Source organism: Leptosomus discolor, chromosome 6 (assembly GCF_034619465.1).
Source record: "Leptosomus discolor isolate bLepDis1 chromosome 6, bLepDis1.hap2, whole genome shotgun sequence".
NCBI lineage: Eukaryota > Metazoa > Chordata > Aves > Leptosomiformes > Leptosomidae > Leptosomus > Leptosomus discolor.
Genome location: NC_141396.1, coordinates 19,900,708 through 19,914,848, shown reverse-complemented (window position 1 = coordinate 19,914,848; position 14,141 = coordinate 19,900,708). Strand labels below are relative to the sequence as shown.

General features: G+C 37.6%; 1 protein-coding gene across 1 annotated transcript; it reads left to right on the top strand.

Moving 5' to 3' along the window:
* The first annotated feature begins 2,089 nt into the window (after positions 1-2,089).
* Positions 2,090-13,162, top strand: STAMBPL1 (STAM binding protein like 1). The gene is made up of 10 exons (XM_009950159.2): positions 2,090-2,173; positions 3,072-3,289; positions 4,695-4,770; positions 6,179-6,274; positions 7,608-7,962; positions 8,588-8,712; positions 9,579-9,716; positions 10,363-10,475; positions 12,072-12,171; positions 13,106-13,162. The coding sequence occupies exons 1-10, from the start codon at positions 2,090-2,092 to the stop codon at positions 13,160-13,162; spliced, it is 1,362 nt and encodes a 453-aa protein (XP_009948461.1).
* Positions 13,163-14,141: the final 979 nt, after the last annotated feature.

Sequence of the window (14,141 nt, the reverse complement as noted above, 5' to 3'; positions counted from 1 at the left end):
CGATTCCTGATCCACTGGGAATTGAAATGAAATACATTTCTGCACCCTTTACTTTTGAACAATATTTTTTTTGATAAATATAATGACTAGAATATTTTGCAGTTAGTCATACTTGAATCCATACTTTAGACCAAAACCAGCCTTCCATTCAACTATCATAGATCTCCCAGTTGCTTCTAGGGGAAATAAAAAAAAAAAAAAAATCCACAAGTGTTAGATAAGTGAGTGAATGAATGGTTTTACAATCTATACTTTTTAGCTCTCAGATTTATTTTTTAAAAATTATTGTTCCTGAGCCACACAGAGCATATGAATGCAGACTCTTTTTACTTCTGTTTAGAATCTAAGCTGCAGGGGCAGAAGTCTAACATGAGCTCTGTGCTGGTCAAGCTTTTAGCTCTCTCCTTTCAAAGTCTACAGTGGTCCAGCTGAAGAAGGGTTTCAGGTGGAACTAGCCATAGAGCAGTATGTTTCTTGGTGTAGGCTAAAGTAAAAAAATATTTAATTACTGTGGCCCCATGGAGCCTTTCCTCAGTCTGTGAAGAGGCAATGAATAGGCTGTCCTGCTGAGCTAATCCTTTACACCAGAGCTCCATGTATGTAAAATTAAACTGTTTAGACAACTGTTTCCATTAGTTGTGTGCAACCACAGCTAATGTTGATGTCTTGGATGTATAAGCCATGCACCATTTTTTTGGTCAGAAATTGTGCAAGCATTTTGAATACCTTAATTTGAAAAAAAGCAGGTCTTGAAATTGAATTCACAGACCTGTGACATGCCTGATGATGAGAATAAACATCTTGAAAATGGAAAACATGGGTACAGAATCAAGCAAGAACATATTCATTGAGATTGGGAGGTCATATGTAAAAGCGGAGTAGGATTGATTTAATAAGGTGGAATGACTATACCAGTAAGGGCTTTTACAAGTAAAACAGGATGATTCTGATTATTTTAAAGAAAGTGTATTACTTAAATTAATTTAATGTCTCCTGTAATATTTGCACTAACGGTTAAAATTAAAGACTGATCTAATAGATACTGTTAGTTTTTGGAAAAAAATGAGGAACAGAAATCAATACTTGAGAAATGCAGCCAGCTAAAAACACACTAGGGTTGTTTTTCCTCTAACCCAGAGTCCTCTGGCCTCTGGAGAGAGGTGTGCTGAGAAAATATCTTTGCTGAACCCACTCTTTATGCTTTTACAAAAGCATAAAACATATTGCTATGTATAAAGTGCCTTTGACGTTCAGGATGAAATCTGTTTAGATTGAGTGCACAGAAGTGGAAAATCACATTAGGAGCTTCATTTTCATATTTCCAGTGTAAATTAAATCATTTCCCTTTCAGGGTTTTTTTGGGGTGTTTTGGTGGGGTTTTTTTGCTGATGACCACAACATGTCTAAATATTTGTCTTCACTTTGAGCTGTGCAAGAAGCAATTACTATCAGTTGACTCATCAGCATTCACTGTATTTTGAGTGTTGTTGAAGTCAGCAAACTGTGAAAATGGAACATGTGGCACTTGAAATATTTTCTCTGCTTTAAATTACTGATATGAGTTTGTGTGCTGTTTTATTTTTAATTATAGGCTTGACAGGAAAAAAGATGCCACATTCACACTGTTTATAGGTATGTTTGTCAAAACATATGCTTAGGGAAACATAGATTCTGTGATTAGTCTTTGACATTTGAATTTTTCATTTAATGCTTGAAAGTTGGGGGTTTTTTGAAATTGCTGTAAGAATTGTAAAAATAATTTGTTATATGCTGTTCTAATCCACTGTAATAGCTTTAGAACAGGTCAGCTAGTCCACAACTGTCCTGTAAGCCCCCATGCATTCTCATTTTAAATTGTAGATGCCTGGTAAATTTTAGATTATGTTTAAATACGTAAGTACTGTGATAGCAAAGTAATGAGTGGGTGCAGGCATGCAAACTTACATGGCATTTGAATGTATTTCTAATCTGAATGTCATGTCATACTTTTTCCAGCACGCAACCACAATCGAGTGTCTATGTTCAAGTTTCCCTGAGACAGCTGGCTGCAAATATTGAGCGCTGGATTGATACTGCCCTTTGCAGCCAGATGGAGACTTTGGAGGAGAAAAGCAATCTCCTTGGCTTGCCCACAGACAACATCATGGAACAACCATTCACTGTCAGCTCATTGGTATGTCTTACAAAGAAATGCTTTAATGGCTGAGCACCCTCTCTTTCAAATAGGAAACAATTCAAGAGAACTATCTAGCAGTGTTGGCTGTCAGCTGCAAGGGTCTCTTCCTGCATGCTGCCAGTTCCTCCACATTCTGCCTGATGGTTTTATTGGAATTTAATTTATTTCTATATATGTGGTTTATGGGGTTTTAGCTTGTTTCAGTGATCAGGTTTTTAAGAAGTCAAAGTGAACATTTTGAATAAAAAGAGTAAAAATTTTCTTCGGTGTAAGGGGAAACAACTTGCAGTAGCCAATTATTTAGCCACTTAACAGGAAGGTAATGATTATAGTAAGCAGTTATGCTTCTTCTTCATTAGAGCTAGTTCTAACTTCTAAAGCTTTAACTGCCTCGTTTGATACTGGAAATGAACATTTGAAGTGAACTGTTGACCAAGGGAACTTAGTGCTCTTTGCTAGTGAACTATACCCAGCAGTTGTAACCTATGTATCGTGTAATAGGAGGCTGAGTGTTCAGGCCCTCCACCAAATTCTGTCAATAACTTCAGGCAGAACCTTGTAGAATTTCACGTGTTGGGGGATTCTGAAGAGGACACACTTTGTGTTGCCTTTGATCATTTCTACAGGGGTTTACTTAATTTTATCTCTGGGGTTTTTTTGTGGTTTGAAGATTTGGGGAGATGGATAAGGTCACTTTATATTTGTAATTGCAATCACAATTTATTTGCAATTGAGAAACACGTTGGAATGTTTCAGCTGTGACTAGCAGTGGGGAAACAATGCCTATTTTAAGAAAAAAGCTGAAGATTTCACTTGAGTTTCTTGAATGAGATCACTTACTGAAAGTGAAACGTAATATCTGGTTCTCTTTGCTAACCTCTCTGTTCTTTTTCAGAAAAAGCTGGTAGCTATTCCTGACCACACAGACATCTCTGTGACCCCAGAAGAGAGAGTACGTGCCTTAAGCAAACTTGGCAGCAATATCACAATCAATGAAGATATCACTCCACGTCGTTACTTTAGATCTGGAGTAGAGATGGAGCGAATGGCGTCAGTATATATGGAGGAGGGAAACCTGGAGAATGCTTTTGTTTTTTATAATAAATTCATAACGTAAGAAACCATTTGTAGTCATTACAGCTTATAATTCTGAGTAAAATGAAATGAAGAGTTACACTGAAAACAGGGCACCCATTTAGATTAGGAGATTTAGTTTGTTCTTGCAGAATAGCTTTGTTCTCTGGAGAGCTTTATTATAATTTCATCTCAACTGTTAGTATGGTACTGCCATGCATCTATTAACTGGCAGGCTTGAACTAACCTAATACACATAGGTGTAAGTTTACTACTGTACCAGGCTGTACTATAAGCACTGTTTCCCACAGATTATTCTGTGTATCTGTCAGCAGGTTGGTTAAATACAGTTTATGGCTTAAAAATTGATGTTTAGATAAGATATCTGAGCCTTTAATAGTTATGCCCTATGAGCTTCTGCTGATCTTAAAGATGGTAGTATTGCACAGCACTTAAAAAACACCAAAAAATGGCTTTTTGCTTCTTTTTACTTTTCTTCCCCAAAAGTATTAAGTATAATTTATTGCTTCTTACAGGAGTAAATGCAAAATCCACACTATGTGTTCATTGTCTGATTATTCTCCCCACCCAAAAAACCTAAATCTGGACAGTTTTCATTACAGCTCTCAAAATATCCAGCTGAAAAATGCGTCAGTGGCAGATTTAAACTTTTTAACTAGCTAGTTTTGCTGCAGGATTGATTGGTTTGTTTTCTTACTTCTGAAAGGTGGGGTTTTTATACGCACATGTTAAAAATTTTATAATAGGAGACTTCCTTACCTCCCCTCTTATTTTCCTCATACTCTGAAAACTAGACTAGATCTTTCTTATTCCACATAATTTTAAATCTATAAACAGGGAGTCTGGAGGTAACATTGCACAAATTGCTGAAAGAACGATAGCAGCTGTGTATTCCAAGCTCATTTGCAGCTGAGTGTTGCCATAATTCACATGTCTGGGTACGTCAATAATACTGCAGTTAGCTATGCAGCTTGTTCTGGTAAAAATAACTGCTTTAATGGTAGTCAGTACTATCAGTACTAGCATGTTGGACTTCCCATTTAAGATTTAGCATTTCAGCTAAGGACAGATAATATCAGCAGAAATAGGAATTACTAACACTGGATAGGGTGGAGGGTGCTTTTGAGGGCTGTTTCTAGGTGTTGGCTGCTAGTTAGTCCTTTTTTAACCCAACCCACTACTAATGAAAACCAGAAATATATTCAGATGTAGAAAATAATCTCCTGTCATTACCCTATGTGTCCCATACAAGTCTATACAAGAATTTAAGTGTTAGTTTAAACAATCGTGTAGAAACCTGCTCCAAGTCATCTGGAATTCACTGTTCAACAGTTACGTGAAACTGATTTTTCTGCCAACATAAAAGCTATTGTGGATATTCCTGTGGCTACTGAGACAAACACATGCATGTTTAATTTTCTAGGTTGTTTGTAGAAAAGCTGCCCAGTCACCGAGACTATCATCAATGTGCAGTACCAGAAAAACAAGATATTATTAAGGTAGGGTTATGGTTTCCTGGCCTTCAAGAAATGTTTCCACCAGAATCTCTCCATTCTTTCCTAGCACTCCTTTTCCTCCAGTGCACACATAGCCCACAGCAGCCACCACAGCTTGAATTTCTGATACCTTTCTCCACTATTCATTCATGTTTTATTGTGATTTAATCAATCATTACTGGAAGTTAAATTATCATTCTAAAAGGTGGACAAGAACAGTCTCTGAATAAGTTGTTAGATTGTTGGAAACCAAGGTGCATCTATTTCTGAATGTTTACGTATTAAAAGTACAGTAATTTAACTGTGCTTAGAGTTTGAGTGGATAATGGTCCAAACTGACTATTGCAAACAGAGGAAGAGAGAGATGTGTGACATTACTGCTGCCTGTACAGTATTTGCTTTCTTGATTACCAAATGTGTATTTACTTTGTTTTTACCAGATTTTTTTCCCCCACTTGTAAGCAAAATAGTTTTAATTTTTTTCTCCCCCCGCCCCCCCCCCCACCCCCCCCTTAAAGAGAAGTTTCAAATACAGCCTTATACTGAGCTTAAAATATCTGGAATGGCCCAATGAGAGCTGTTAGAGTAAGCACAAGCATCTCTTGCTTTATGCTGCTGTATTTGCATGCTTTCTCTATTGTTAGAGCTGAATAATGTTATATTCAGAGCCAAAATGCTTCATGCCAAATTTTTGACTGTGGACCACAATCTAGAAAAACATCCCTGTTGAGAAAGAACATCTAATATGCTCCCTCCTATCTCCCTCAGTAAGATTAAGCACATGGTCTCTTTCCCTCCCTTGCCTGCAGCCTCTAAATTATTTTGTAGTAGCCTCTGCATCAGTAGAAAACATTGGGCATTGTTTTTGTCTTACAAACAAAATTGTTTTGTCTGCAGGGGCTCTCACAGGAAGCTACAGTGTAGTTATCTTTGCAAATAAACATTTTTTTTCACACCTGAAAGTGGGCATATTCAGTCATATTGCTGACCAGGAAGACCCAGAGAAAAATGTGACAATCCTACCTGAAACATTGAAAGTTGTACTTAGGTGGTTTTTTTATAAATTACACCTACAACAAACATGTTAGTCATCACACACCTATAAAGCAAAATAGGGATAACAGATTGCTAGAAAAAGGACTAATCTTTCCTTGAGTTAAGTAGTCATGTTACACCTTTCACTGACATAAATTAATACAGCTTTATTGAAATCAGTGGACTACGGAAGCTTATAAGATGATGATTTAGTGTAGATTTCTTCCTTTCTTTTCTGGGAGATGAGCAGTATCTTTTTCTGGTTTATATCTTTTTCTAGTTTCTATCTTTTTACAGCTGAGTTTGTTTTCCAGGTGGTTCTTTTTAAAAGTGAAAAGTAAACTTATCTCTCTTTCTCCCCCATCCCACACCAAAGAAATTAAAGGAGGTTGCATTTCCACGGACAGATGAATTGAAGAGAGATCTTTTAAAAAAATATAACTTAGAATATCAAGAATACATGCAACACAAAGTAAGTTTTGTATGGTTATTTAATCATTGTTGGTATGAATATTTTTCTGTCCTCTAAAAATTAAGCAGTAAAATGGCAGATCTACAAGAATCTAATCATTTCAGAGGCTGCTTAGAATGACTTTTCACTTCTTCTCAGGATCTAATTGGTTGGTCATTTGAGAATAAGTAATGCAAATGTGTGCTTGGAAATAAATGTGCTGTGATATTTACTTAATAACTGTCTACAAATATCCAAATAGGTCTTTGGTACACTCTGATTCTGTTTTGTGTAGAAGATATTGTTGATACACTTACATGAGTATGTGGAAAAGGTCTCTTGGCTCCAAATGTGCTGAAGTGACCTTGTTTGAGACTTTAAGTAACCATAAATACTGGCACTTTGTGTATTAAAGTCACTGCAAACAGGATCTGTAGTTTTAAAAACTTGTCTTGGAAAGAGCATCTGATTAAAAAAACCCTTCTTTTTCTTTCCTTCCCTTAAAATTGACCTAGGGAATTATGAAAAAAAACCCACCCAAAACCAAACATCAAAACAAACACCAAACCCCCAAAACGCCTACACCCCATATTCCTGTCACTGGTTGGTTTGAGGCTTTCTTTCCTGTTTTGTTCACGACATTTAAGAAATTACTTTGCTCTGTTTTTTTTATTTGCTTCTGAAGATGCTTGATGCTTTCCTCTACTAGGGCTGGCTTGTTCATGGAACAGCAGGGGCTTTGGGGCAAAGGGGCATAGAGGCATAGACCAGAGCAGAGAAGGCACCTACTGTGTCTGAGGCTGGGGAGACTATGCACCAAAGCCAGGTTAAGCAATCCAGGGAAAGCTGAGGAAAGAAAGTAGCAGAAGGAAGTCGACCAACCTATCCGAATAGCAGCAATAAGCAACAAAACCAGATAACAAAATGGATTATGAAATCTGCCCAGAAAACCCATGTGTTCATGGATGTCTTGTTGCGTTGAAAATTGTAGGGGCTGACATTTCTGTTTAGTCTCTTTACCATCACCATTCTGAAAAGTCTTTTTATAATGACTTTATTATAATGGGTAAATGAAGCCAGTACTATCACTACTGAAGTAAAACCAGAATGCGTCACAGGTATGCAGATCGGAAGCGTTGTGTTAGGAGTTCCTTACTTACTATGTTTCCTTCTACATCATACTACTTTTGGGGATATAGTTATATTTACCAGTTCAGCAAACAGGTTCCAAAAGACTTAAATTATAATGGCAGGGTTTGTTTGTCTTCTTAAGCAATTAGATTGCTTCTTTCCGTTAATTTTTTGTAGCTTTTTCTAGTGTTCCAAGAATGTCACTATTTTGCATACGTTTCAGAACAAATGTAAAACTGAATTTCTGAAGAAACTAGAGCATCAAAAGCTAATAGAGGCAGAGAAGAAACGAATTGCACATATGCGGCAACAGCAGCTTGAATCAGAACAGTTTCAATTCTTTGAGGATCAACTTAAGAAGCAAGAACTAGCTCGAGATCAGAAAATCAAAGAGAGCGTGGTTATGTCTGAACAGATAGATGGAAGTATGCTATCTTGTATTTCTGTACCGGAGAACAGTTCCTTATCTACTGCACTACTTGAGAAAAAGGAGAGGAGCAGCACATCTGGCTGCACTGGACAATCGCCTCCAGTAAACCGGGTTTTAAAGCCAGCAGCTACTTTAAGTGCTGTTCAGAGTAAGTGCAGAGGTTTGGTTTCTTTTTTTTTTTTTCTTTTTCCTTTTTTATTTTATCTGCCTCTTTGCTGCTTATAGCAGTCCACATATTACATATGCATATGTATTTATTCTCCATGAGGATGTCCATAGTGAAATAAGCATGAACAGGTTGATGTACACACTACAGTTCCATATAGTTCTTCATTTTAAGAGAGGAGATTAGTTTGAGTTTCACATTTTCCAGTTGAGTACTGATAGGTGGATCTAGAGATTAAGCCTTAGTGTTCCTGTAGTATGAAGTCTGAGTCTTGCTGTGGTCTTCAAGGGGACAGATGCAGAACGTGCAGTGGTTCACCCTGGAAAGCCGTGGCCTGGGAGATGGTGTCAGCTCACTGTCACCTCAGGGGCAGGCTAGTAAGCATATCTTATGGGCTGGTGACCTCAATTTAGGGTGAAGTGCTTGTGCTGTATTTTTATTCTCATTAGAAATCTGTGATGTGCCAAGTATAATTCTTTCACTTTTAATAATATCCTGTAAATATGTATATTTCCTTATTTTAGGGAACTTCACTGCATAAGCTGCAAATGCCTTTTGATCTCTCTCTCTCCTTTTTTTGTTTGTTTGTTTGTTTGTTCGTTGTTAGCTCAATTGGCTGAAGCACTCAGAGGCGTCATTTTGCCCAGGGATCTCTGTTCCAAATTTCTGCTGCTAGCAGAGGCAAATACAGTAAGAGGAATAGAGACATGTGGAATTCTCTGTGGAAAACTGGTACAGTTTAACCCTCACATTTGTATGGGGAAGATATAGTGCTGTATTTTCCTGTAATGTGTCAATTTCAGAGCAAAAGAAGGTATAAACTATTAGTCTTTAATATAATAACCTGAGTGGTCACTTCAGCAGTGTGGGCTTGCCTTATCAGGGAAACATCTGATCAAAGTACACTGCTGTCATTATAAAATGTAGCAAGTTTTTCAGCATGCTGTACAATACAGGCTTTTTCGAGTACTTTCTCTGGCTTTCATCTAAGGTAAGTGAGGTTTAGTTACAGGACAATGAAATATAAAGACTGTTAGAATCTACTGGAGTCATCAAATTCATAATGGCACAACAAAAAAGACGAAGAAAATCCCCCCATCAAGCTGCAGAACATCTGATTTTTAGGCTGGTTTTTTTTCCTTTGACCTAGATAACCCTTAATGTCCTTTCAGAGCAGGGAAAGATGTCATGGCTGCTGCTGGCATCCAAAGAATTTTAAAGATGATGTCCAAGTGTATTTGAATTGTATAAAGAGAAAGAATAACAAGACTAGTGACATTCCAAGTTTCACAGAAAATAATTAGAATAATCTCAATCTCTTTGTTCATGTTTGTAATTATTTTAAAGGACATCCTTTTCACACTGGTCTCTGAGAACATTTCAATGCAACAATCTCGTGTCGTTACGAGCACTACCCTCTGTTTTCATGATAAAATGCTAAAGCATATTTTTAGGTGCAGTAAGTCAGTATAGCTGCACTGGAATCAGTGCAACCATAGTGCTTTGTTTTAGCTGATCGGCTGATATCTTTCAGATTCTGATTCAGCATTTACTCGTTAGTTCATTTGTTCCACTCTAAGTCAATGTTTGTTTTACAGACACGTAATGAATTTACTATTACCCATGTAATAGTGCCAAAACAATCTGCAGGACCAGACTACTGCGACATGGAGAACGTGGAAGAATTATTTGGTATTCAGGATCAGTATGATCTCCTCACTTTGGGTTGGATCCATGTACGTATGACTCATAGACTCTGGCTTTTCTGTGCCATCTCTACATACTATGTGAAAAAAAAACAGGAAATAACAATCTAAAGAAATAACTGGAATAATCTAAATTAATTTGCTCACTTAATTCTAATTCTAGTGATGTAAATGAGCACTAATGTTCTCCACAGGTGAGTATTTCTTAATGCAGTTGAGGCATCCTGTTGACACAATGGGCCTGCTTTTGCTGGTGCAACTTTTGTTTATGTCGAATTAGGCATATTTTATTACTTTCTAATGCCATTTCTTTTTCTACTGTATTCAAAATTTGGGCAGCAGGGTATTGTGTAGTTTAAACTTTCTATTAATTTCACTCATAGGGATTTTGAACAATCGAGTTATTTCCCTTTGTCTTGTGCTTCTTCATTTCACCTTTTTCCCCCCATGATCAGAAAATTGCTTATACATCGGATTGTGAATGTGCCTCCATAAACCTCGTACTGAAGAGCCACCTTGACAGTGTAGAATCTGGGTTAATAGGAACTTAAGAAACCAACCTGGGGAAGTACTGATGCTTTCACTTGTTAAAAACTATTGTTCCTTCTTGAATGTATGTCAACCTTGATTTGTAAGAAATATTTCATGATGTTGAGTTTTCCCTTTCTTTTTGTAGACACATCCAACACAAACTGCATTCTTATCCAGTGTCGATCTTCATACTCATTGTTCTTATCAGCTAATGTTGCCAGAAGCCATTGCAATTGTTTGTTCACCAAAGCATAATGAGTGAGTTCTGATTTTTCTAAGTAATGTTTAGATATTTTCTGCTGCTCCTTTTCATAAAATTTGATCAAATGCAAACAGCACATGTCAACTGGGATGAAAAGCAGGAATATTGTATTGTGAGTTTGTTTTTTTTAAAGTTGTTCATTCATGACTGCATTCTAGTCAGCCTCTACACACAGTTGTTTCTGGCTTCTCTCTCCTTCGCCCTTCCCAGCCCCAGGTTTTAAATTTTATTTATTTTTCTACTCTGCTCAACCGAGTAGTAATGGCAGGAGCTATTCTTCTGGAGACCTCATTGCTGGTGTCCTGCCACAGACCTATCTTCGTTCTGTCTGATGGAGGAAGTGTGGAGGGGTTAAACATATTTTTCTAGGGTGATATGAAAATTGCAGTTTGGGGAGTAGAGTGATAAAGATAGCTTTTTTGATAATAGGTCCTATTTTTGTATTTCATGAAACAAACAGTAAGTATCTGGAAGAAAACTGGAACTGTGTAAGTATTAATGTGAAGGTTTGTAATGGAACAGGTTTTCCAGAGAGGGTGTGACGTCTACATCCTTGGAGATATTCAAAACCTGACTGGACATGATCCTGGGCATCCTGCTCAAGGTGATTCTGCTGGAGCAGGGGGAGAGGGGGGGGTAGGACTAGAAAATCTTCAGAGGTTCCTGCCAACTTCAGCAATTTTGTGATTCTGCTTTGGTGTGCTTGGCATTTCGAGGCCCCAGGCCTAACTCCATTGTTTAGACTGTGCATTTCTTCACCCTTTCTTTCTGGCTTTCGACCTCTGTGGATAACTTCTATGAATCCCAGTCTGTTTGCCTAACTTCCTATACAGGCCATTCAGGTAGCAGAGCTGTAAATACAGATTAGGTGGCAAGGGCACAAGCACTAGGCTTTGTAACCTGTAGCACATTTGCGTACCTTTTCAAATATCTAGTCTTCCAAAATTCTGTCATAGTTTATGCTGATAGCCTGTAACCAACTCGAACCTGTTGTTCCTGTCTGTAACATTTATTAATCAGGTGCTGTCCTGTAGTTATTAGGTATCAGTGTTCTTTACAGAAGGGTGGGTTTCTAGTGTTTTATTCAATGCTCAAAAGTATTAAATCATACATATGCAGAAGTGCATTTTGTAGTGCTTTATATTGCTTGATTACCTGAAAGAGAGGGAGGATGCGTACTCTCACTAGTCATTTACACAGCTAGCTTGAAGGCTTTGTTCTTTTAAGTTGCCCCTCTGGAGTTCAGTGAGTAAAATACAATCCAGAACAGCTAAGTCTGGTTTGTATCTGTTCCTGTGTGAACTAGCCTCAGCCCTTAGTAGGCTAACCTGCTTAATGGGAATAGCACCAGTACTGTGATTTTTTTTTTTTTTTTTTTTCTCCCCTTCCCCTCATTATCTCTTCCTTTACAGGAAAACAACTCCCCTTGATTTCAAATACCTTTAAGAATCCATTTCATCCTTGGCTCCTGTATATCAAAGGTCACTGAGTACCATTTTGTTGTCCTGTTAAGCTGAGCAATTTGTATCTGAATCCTTGGACTTGTCTTATGGGAGCAGTATGTAACAGGAGTTTCATCTTTTGCTTTCCAGCACTGGCATCTTCAGACTTACTAATGCTGGCATGCTAGAAGTTTCTGCGTGTAAAAAGAAGGGATTCCATCCACATACAAAGGACCCTAGGTTATTTAATGTGAGTATGTAATCCAGCATGGTTTTGACTATTCAAACTCTTGTCCATGGTTCTGCTGCAAGCAGAAATTATACATGCTTCAGATTAGATTTCTTTATCATTTTTGTCCCATTTTAATAGTTCATTACCCTTACTTCACTAACCAAGGTAGACATGAGGAGGCTATTTAAGCAGTCAACAGCAGCCATGAGATTTGTTACACACTGCCATTCAAATGGTGGCTAACCAGGGGCCACTACCATCAGCCACTACTTTTACTTTCTGAAGCAAGGATCACATCTTGGAATAGCAGAGATGCAGGGAAGTACAATCCCCAAAACACACTGATCTTCCAATGAAAATAGTAAGATCAGAGCCTCATTTGCTGGGAGAAAAATATCAGGGTCATAATATAAGAAGCTTCATGAAACCTGACTAAAACAATCCTAATCTGCATCTGGTTGCTGGTAAAAACTCTTCTCTACAGATCCAATACCAGCTGTGTCTGAAGACACAATCTATCCTACATGCTTAAAAAAAAAAAGTCAGTCATGTGGGCAGATACATCTGAAGTCACTGCAGGAAGAGAACAGAGTTCATACTTTCTGCTGTCCCCGTGCACTTGTTCTAATTCAGCCACCACATCTTCATTCTCTGTTTCAGGTATTCCATGCTGTGATACAGAGAGGGTAGCACAGAACTATAATCTGTTTCACAGGCTAAGCACTAAACATCCACTTTAGAAATTTATTTCTGATTGGATGTTGCAGTCCTTGCAGTCTATACCTGTGATGGTCAGGTTTGCCTGTGAACAGGCACAGTGACAGGTACAATCAAAGCTGGATAGATAGGCATAGTATTAAGCAGGCTTAGAAAATTAAAAGGAAACAATAGCCTTCATATGCTATTTTACTGCAACTGATTTCTGTGAGTAATGGATTGACTTCTTCTGCAGCCATGTACCCATGTGGTCGGGAAAGACATAAAGATAATTGTGCTGGATCTGAGGTGATACGAATGGATGATAGCGATGTTACTATACAAATGGCCAAAACCAGAAAAATGGATTCCTGTTTTTCCTACGTTTTCAGAAATTACTTTTATATTTATACATTTTAAATTGAATGGTTTGGTATTTATTGCTGTAGCCTGTTTTGGAGTTATTTTGTTGCGCTGTCAAGATGGAGTTCAGTGGCATTACCTCTGAATCTGTAAACAAATCTCACCTATAAAACACAATAAAATGAACTTCAAACGACAGTAACTGTGTTGAAATAAGTAATGTTTCTTTTGTCACTAGTTGGCATTAATTGCTTTCTGAGAATTAGAGATTTTTAACAGTGGTTGTTTTTTTGTGACTTCCAGCTCTGTGCATCTCTTCACAGCTTCAATGAATTGACATTATATGTAGTAGAGGTAAATGCATGAGTTTGGGTGATTTTTTTTTTTTTTTTTCATCCTTTTCCCCATTCCATCATTGTATAGCTCAAGTTTTGGCTAAGTTATTAAGCAGAAAACACTTAGGAAAACACAAGTCCTTTGCCTGAGAGCTGACCTTCATTGCATCTTGGAATAGCAAAGCTGAATCACAGTCCAGTGGAGAAATGTGTCTTCTTCAGCAACCCTCCAGTAGAAACTTTTATTTGAAATCAAGTTCTTATCCTGAAAGGGATTTCCTGGATCTATCTAGAGTTGGGTAAAAAGATCTAGATAAGAGTTAGAAGGAAGAACCATACAAAGTTATTTGCTCTTACAAGAGTTTATTTAGTATCTGTTCCAAGAACCTAGATGACCTATACTTTAAATAATAAGGTTAGTACAAAAAACTTTAGAACGTGTGGTAACAGGCAGAAGCCAGACAAGCTCTGGAACCCAGGGGTTATGCAGACATGGTAAATAACTGGTGATGTTGCAAAGAGCTTACAGTTTGAAAGATAACAAGTAACAGACAAGTGAGGTAAACTATTGCATTTAGACAGGAAAATAGGTAA